This window comes from Alligator sinensis, unplaced genomic scaffold, assembly GCF_000455745.1.
Source record: "Alligator sinensis unplaced genomic scaffold, ASM45574v1 scaffold27_1, whole genome shotgun sequence".
Lineage (NCBI taxonomy): Eukaryota > Metazoa > Chordata > Crocodylia > Alligatoridae > Alligator > Alligator sinensis.
The window spans coordinates 980,186-988,182 of record NW_005842554.1 but is presented as its reverse complement, the minus strand read 5'-3'; the positions used below and the strand labels follow the sequence as shown (position 1 = coordinate 988,182).

General features: G+C 45.9%; 1 protein-coding gene across 1 annotated transcript in view; it reads right to left on the bottom strand.

The window, feature by feature from the left end:
* Positions 1–232: 232 nt before the first annotated feature.
* LOC102384968 (centrin-1-like) overlaps positions 233–7,997 on the bottom strand; it is a 14,250-nt gene continuing 6,485 nt past the window's right edge. Inside the window, exons 5-6 of the mRNA XM_014523956.1 lie at positions 7,404–7,541; positions 233–624 (exon numbers count right to left, since the gene is read on the bottom strand). Coding sequence (XP_014379442.1) covers positions 538–624; positions 7,404–7,541 — 225 coding nt within the window. The 3' untranslated portion in view covers positions 233–537. The remainder of the gene's footprint in view (positions 625–7,403; positions 7,542–7,997) is intronic.

Here is a 7,997-nt window from a genome sequence, read left to right as displayed (position 1 = left end):
TATTGGTTAGGGGGATATGATTTTTTTTCATTCTCCTAACCACTAGCCAGGCCAGGAAAATCATACCAGAAAAATTTCAAATTCCATGCTACATATACTAACGGCATTAATTTATTTAAGGTTATGGTCTTGTGAGGGGATTAATAGGATGAAATTGTGAAATAAAAAAATTAGGTGGAATATTATACAGTGGCTGAAGAGAGTAAATCAATAGAGAGATTTAGGATTCAACTAGAAATAATTATATACAAGTTTTATTGGGATATAGAAAATGATTTTCTGAACATGAAAACAAGCAATGAATAAGCTGATTCTTTACCTGTGGTCAGAACACTACCCACGATCATTTTAAAATTCTGAAATTGAATTAAACAGTAGGAAATAAACAGCTAAAATCAGTAACTCATTCCCATTGCAAATATATTTCTAAAAAACACAAACTCTCTTCTTTTCCCCCAGAAGATTTGATGGATGCTGTAGATGTTCCTACCAACTATATTTTATGAGTATTTGTGGGAAGAAAAGAGAAATGTCTAGCTACATGTTGGTCATTCGCATGATCTGCAGAAACTCCTGTTCATTCACTTCCCCATCTCCATCCATATCTGCTTCATCAATCATTTCCTGCAGGACAGTAAAAGGCAGAGGCTGATCAAACATCTCATAGAGCACATCTACAAGAAACAATACTGTGCAGGTGTTACTGCATTTATTTAGCACTGCGCTAATACTGAGATAGTACTAGCAAGTACTAAATAAATGCACAGTAACCAGAGTCACTGTGCAGAAGTGCCAGCGAATGTCTTTAGGTGATGCTACTACACAGTAGCCTAATAATACTGCACAGTAGCGTATTAGCACTGTCCGTGCTGTAACATGCTACTGTTTCGTATTTTTCAGCTAAATAAAGTAAATCCAAACTACTGCAATCCTACTGAAGTCACTGGAGAGGGCACAAGCACAACACGGAGGAAGAGCTTAGGAATTGTGAGTGTCTACATGTGCAATTAATGCACAAAAAACTTAGTGCATGGTAAAATACTATGCAGTAAGCTTTTTGTGAGAGCATGTCTCCATGTGCACCAGACAGAAGCAAATTTGCTCCCAAAAGGAGCAGCTCAGGGCAGGAATACTCCTACTTGCTGTCCCACCATATGGCAGTCGGAGGCAGCTCTAAGGTCACAGAATCATAGAATCATAGAAAATTAGGGTTGGAAGGGACCTCAGGTCACCTAGTCCAACCCGCTGTTCAAAGCGGGACCATCTCAAATTAAATCATTCCAGCCAGAGCTTTGTTGAGCCGAGCCTTAAAAACCTGCCAAGAAAGGAGATTCCACAACCTGTCTAGGTAACCTGTTCCAGTACTTCACCACCCTCCTAGTGAAAACATTTTTTCCTAATATCCAACCTAAAGTTTCCCTGCTGCAACTTGAGATCATTGCTCCTTGTTCTGCCACCTGTCACCACTGAGAACAGTCTAGCTGCATACTCTTTGGAAAAATCCTTCAGGTAGTTAAAGCCTACTATTGAATCCCCTCTCGGTCTTCTCATCTGCAGACTAAACAAACCCAGTACCCTCAGCCTCGCCTCATAAATCATGTGGCCCAGCCCCCATACCATTTTTGTTGCCCTCTGCTGGACTCTCTCCAACTTGTCCACAACCTTTCTATAGTGGGGGGCCCAAAACTGGACACAGTACTCCAGATGTGGCCAGTGCAGAATATTGCACTTGTCCTTGTTGAACCTCATGAAATTTCTTTTGGACCAATACTCCAATTTATCTAGGTCACTCTGGAGTACTATGTCCAGTTCTGGACACTGCAGTTCAAGCGGGATGCGGACAACCTGGAGAGGGGCCAAAGAAGAGTCACTTGTCTGACTGGAGGCCTGCAGGGAAGGCCCTACGAGGAAAGGCTAAGGGACCTTAACCTCTTCAGCCTCTCCAAGAGAAGGCTAAGAGGAGACCTTGTGGCGGCGTACAAATTCATAAGGGGAGAGCAACACACAGTAGGCGATGATCTGTTTACCAGGGCACCCCGGGAACAACAAGGAACAATGGCCATAAGCTACGGGAGAGTAGGTTTAGACTGGACATTAGAAAAAAGTTCTTCACAGTCAGGGTTGCCAGGATCTGGAATGGGCTTCCAAGGGAGGTGGTGCTCACCCCATCCTTGGGAGTCTTCAAGAGGAGGCTGGACAGACGCCTGGCTGGGATCACAGGATCCCAGGTTTGGTGACCCTTTTCTTGCCTGCCAGGGGCAGGGGGTCAGACTAGATGGCTCACTGAGGTCCTTTCCGGCCCTACCCTCCAGTGTTATTTACTGCTTCCTCCAGCTTGGTGTCATCTGCGAACTTGCTGAGGGTGCAATCCATCCCATCTTCCAGATTGTTAATGAAGATATTGAACAAAACTGGCCCCAGGACTGAACCCTGGGGCACTCCAGTTAATACCATCTGCCAACTACAACTTCATCAAGGAAACCATTACCAACATCCTAACAGAAGGTAATATTTGGAGAGATAGCCAACACAGCTTTGTGGTGGGTAGATCTTCTCTGACCAACCGTATTTCCTTCTATGATCAGGTGATGCATCACCTGGACAAAGGCGAAGAGGTGGATATCCTATTCTTGGACTTCAAGAAAGCCTTTGACCTGATGTTCCATGATGTCCTCATGGAAAAATTGGGAAATTGAGGCCTAGACAATTTCACAGTCCAATGGCTGGGGAACTAGCTCTGTGGTCAGACCCAGAGAGTGATAGTTGATGGAACCAAATCAACTTGGTGCACTGTAACCAAGACTTGGTGCATCCCCCAAGGCTCCATTCTCAGACCTGTATTCTTTAATGTGTTTATAAATGACCTGGACTTGGGTGTTATAAGCAGACTGGCTAAGTTTGCTGATGATATCAAACTATGGGGGAGTGCACCACCCTAGAGGATAGGCTGGAGATCCAGGCTGACCTTGAGAGGCTTACAATGTGGGCAGATCAAAACCTGATGGCATTCAATGCCAAGAAATGCAAGGTGCTCCACCTTGGGAGAAAGAACCCACAGCACACTTACAGGCTCAGCAGTGCTACACTAGCTAGCACCCCGTCTGAAAGAGACTTTGGAGTCATGATTGACCCCAAGGTGAACATGAGCCACCAATGCAACGCCGCAGCTGGCAAAGCAAACAAAACTCTGGCCTGCATCTTCTGATGCATCTCAAGCAAGACCTGGGAAGTCATCCTCGCACTGTACTCAGCCTTGGTGAGACTACAGCTGGAATACTGTGTCCAGTTCTGGGCTCTGCAATACAGAAAGGATGTGGAGAAGTTTGAGAGAGTCCAGAGGAGAGCCATGCAAATGATTAGAGGACAAGAGAGAAGGCCTTATGAGGAGAGGGTGAGAGACATGGGACTCTTCAGCCTGGAGAAGCATAGGCTGAGGGGTGACTTGATGGCAGCCTATAGGTATATAAGGGGTGTGCAAAAGGAACTGGGAGAATGTCAGTTCACCAGAGCACTCCTTAGGAGCAGTAGGTCCAACGGTCACAAACTCTTGGAAGACTATTTTAGGCTGGACATAAGGAAAAAATTCTTTACTGTCTGAGTCCCCAGGGCCTGGAATAGACTCCCCCTAGAGGTGGTGCAGGCACCTACTCTGAATTCCTTTAAGAAACTCTTGGATGCCTATCTTGCTGGGATCATTTGACCCCTGCTGACTGCCTGCCCCTTCCAGCCCTAATGTCTATGAAACTAGACATTGAACAATTCATTACTACCTGTTGAGCCCAACAATTCAACCAGCTTTCTATCCACCATACAGTCCATTCATCCAACCCATACTTCCTCAACTTGCTTGCAAGAATGTTGTGGGAGTTGGTATCAAAAGCCTTGCTAAAGTCAAGCTATATTACGTCCACTGCTTTCCCTGCATCCATGGAGCCAGTTATCTCATCATAGAAGGCAATCAAATTGGTCAGGCATGACTTGCCCTTGGTGAATCCATGCTGACTGTTCCTAATCACCTTCTCCTCCAAGTGCTTAGAAATGGATTTTTGAAGACCAGTTTCATGATTTTTCTGGAGACTGAGGTGAGGCTGACTGGTATGTAATTCCCTGGATCTTTCTTCTTCCCTTTCTTAAAGATGGGCACTATATTTGTTCTTTTCCAATTGTCTGGGACCTCCCCTCAATCACCAGGAGTTTTCAAAGATAATGGCCAGCAGCTCTGCAATCACATCAGCCAACTCCCTCAGCACCCAGGCCCATGGACTTGTACACATCCAGCTTTTCTAAATAGTTCCTAACCTGTTCTTTCACCACTGACAGCTGCTTACCTTGGCCCCAAACTGTGCTGTCCGGTGCAGTAGTCCAGGAGCTGACCTTGCCGGAGAAGACCAAGGTAGGCACAGAGTACTTCAACCTTTTCCTCATTATCTTTCATTGGATTGCCTCCCCCATTCAGTAAGAGACCCATACTTTCCCTGACCTTCCTCTTGTTGCTAACATACTTGTAGAAACCCTTCTTGTTACCCGTCACATCCCTTGCTAGCTACAACTCCAATTGCGCTTTGGCCTTCCTGACTTTATCCCTGCATGCCCAGGCAATATTCTTATACTCCTCCCAAGTTGTTTATCAAAGCTTCCACTTCTCGTAAGAGTCCTTTTTGTATTTAAGCTCACCAAAACGTTATCTGTTAAGCCAAGCTGATTGCTTGCCATATTTGCTATTCTTCCTGCACGTTGGGATGGTTTGTTGCTGTGCCCTCAGTAAGGTTTCTCTAAAATAAAGCCAGCTCTCCTGGACTCCTTTCCCCCTCAGACTGGCTTCCCAGGGGATCCTGCCCATCAGTTCCCTGAGGGAGTCAAAGTCTGCTTTTCTGAAGTCAAGGTCCATACTCTGCTGCTCTCCTTTCTTCCTTTTGTCAGGATCCTGAACTCAATCATCTTGTGGTCACTGCTGCCCAATCTGCCATCCACTTCTACATCCCCCACCAATTCTTCCCTGTTTGTGAGCAGTAGGTCAAGAAGAGCATGGCCCCTAAGTTGGTCTCTCCAACACTTGCACCAGGAAGCTGTTTCTAATACTCTCCAAAAACTTCCTGGATTGCCTGTGCACTATGGTACTGCCCTCCCAGCAGGTATCAAGGTGATTGAACGTGACTGAAGGTCAAGGTGATTGAAGGCCCATGAGAACCAGGGCCTGTGATCTGGAAACTTCCACTAGTTGTCTGAAGAAAGCTTCCTCTACTTCCTCCTGGTCTGGTGGTCTATAGCAGACACCCACCACAATATCACCCTTGTTGCTCTCCCCTCTAACCTTAAACCAGAGACTTTCAACAGGCCTATCTCCAGTTTCATACTGGAGCTCTGAGCAATCATACGACTCTTTTACATACAGCACAACTCTTCCTCCTCTTCTCCCCTGCCTGTCACTCCTGAATAGTTTGTACTACTCATCCATGACAGTGCTCCAGTCACGTGAGCTATCCCACCAAGTATCCGTTATTCCAATCACATCACAGTTCCTTGATTGTGTGAGGATTTCCAATTCTTCCTGCTTGTTTCCCAGGCTCCATGCATTCATGTACAGACACATGAGGTGACTAGCCAATTACCCTACTTTCTCAGGAAAAATGAGGCCTCCCCTGTTGCCCTCTCCTGCTTCTGCTTCCTCCAGGTCCTGCTTCTTCCCCACTTACCTCAGAAAGGCAGAGGACACCAGGGTCGGGCCTGGGCTCTGCGGGGCAGCTGTTTCCCAACCCCATGCCCCAATCCACCAAATGGGGCAGGGGGCTGGGAAATTATCCCCACCCCTGCAACTGTTTCTCAACCCCCTGCCCCAATCAGCTGGTGGGGCAGCTGGCAGCAAGCCCCCGGATGGGTGGGGAATCCCTGCCCAGCCAGGGGCTGACTGGGAGCTGTCCCGCCAGTGGGGCAGCTGGCAGCGAGCCCCCAACCGGGTGGGGAATCCCCAGCCAGCCCCTGGCTAAGCATTAAAGCAAGAGCTCCCCAGTCCCAGACATGCTCGGCTCCCCACTCCTGTGGGGAGCCAGGAGCCCTGCAGCACTGGGATAGGGATGGGGCAGAGAGGATGGATCCTGATCCCTGCATTAATCAGGTCCCAGCTCCTGGGAGGAGCCAGGAGCTGAGCAGAGCCAGGACTGGGCCCCTTGCTAGTGTGGCTGACTTGTTCTTGGTCAGTGTCTACACAAGCCCTACTACGCAGTAACTTCTGCACAGTTATTTTAGTATGTGTATTTACAGGTACAGGCAGTCCTTGACTTACGACTTCTGAGTTACGATGAACGGCGCTTACAACATTTATAAATTTCCACCCTATTTCAAGGTTCCAACGTGGATTTTGACTTTACGGCGCTCAACATTGCTGCCTCCAGCTGGTAAGTCCCTTGTGGTGAGGAGGAGGAGTTATAAATAGAAAACATAAAACAATGCATAATTTAACATGGCCAATCATGGTTTTGTCCCTGCTGCGAGCAGGTTTTTGGGTTGAATATGGCCACTTCTTTTGGGTCTTGTGATCCTAGTTGCACTGCTCAAACAATTATATCTCCTTTCTTAAAAAGGTAACCTCAACTAAAAGCCAGTAATGTATGCTAAATATAAAGCAGTTGAAATTTTACAAGTCATTGAACTGCAAGAATTTAAACAGATACACCTAGACACAATCAGAACCCAGCAGCATATTTTATGGCCATAGGATGTCTTATTAATAAACCATTACCAGAAATCTCTGCCTAATAACAAAGTACATGAGGAAAAATCTAGCTAGCAGCTACCGGCCTTTTTTTTGGTTCCTATGTTGATGTTTGGATCATTGTTTTTTGATCATGCTTTGGAAGCATATAGTTAAACATACACAAGGATTCATCAGTACATACATTACATCTGCTGGTACATACAGTATATGTCTACATGAGATGCTTTACTGTGCAGTAGACTAATCTACCATGCTGTAAAACATCACCATGGGTCTGTCTACACAAGACGATAAATGCAAAGTGAACTAATTCTACTGCACATTAGCCTGGCAGGCAAAAACCATGCTAATGTGTAGTAGAATTAGTCTACTGTGCATTAGCGTCACAAAAAGAGCATGTGCTGGCGCTACTGCATTTCTTAGGGGACAGACTCTTGTCCTCCTGCAGTAATACAGAACATGTCATAGCAGACCCTTTCTGTCAAGTCCAGTATCCACCCTTTGACTGTTACCCGATGCTTCTGATGAAGGTAAAAATTCACTCTCCTAATTTGTAAACCATAACAGAAACAAGGAAAAGCCACTAGTCAAGTCAGTTGGATTCAGAAAACTGTACAGCTTACCTACTACCTAAATTAAATTCCCTTGAAACAATGACTCCCTCCCAAGTAAAGTGCTATGCATTACCAACCTGCAGTTCTTCATCTGTAAGATTTTCCCCAATCTCATTAGCCACACATTTGAGGTTTTCGAATGAGATTTTGCCAGTTCCATTCTGATCATACAGCTTGAAGGCTTTCAAAATGTCTTCTTTGGAATCTGGCTCCGACTTGAAAAAAAAACATGGAACAAGGTTATAAAACCGTGAAGGGGAGCCGCCTCCTGCAATTCTCTCTGGCACACATTTGACTACTAGTTTTAGGAATCAGAGATGAGAGATAAGTTTGCCACTGTAGAGTTTATTTGTTGTCACAATTTTACATTTCTCACATTTTTTTGTTTTAATTAAACACGAACAAGGTTGCTTGCACACTGTAGGAAAACCAGAGCTGGTATCTTGGCAATGCTTCAGGTAAGAATTGAACCTTAACCAGTAGGGCAGTGCCTAGCAAGTATTCAAAGCCACAGGCCAGAGCAACCCAGCTTGGGTTCAAAGTGAGCCAGTGTTCTGGCCCAGCTGCTGCTGCCACATCTCCTTGGCTACAGCATGGGTACAGCTCCTTTCAACCCAGGCCCAGAGTAGCAACTTGCTACCCAGCTCCAGTGGGGATGTGATCAAAAACCC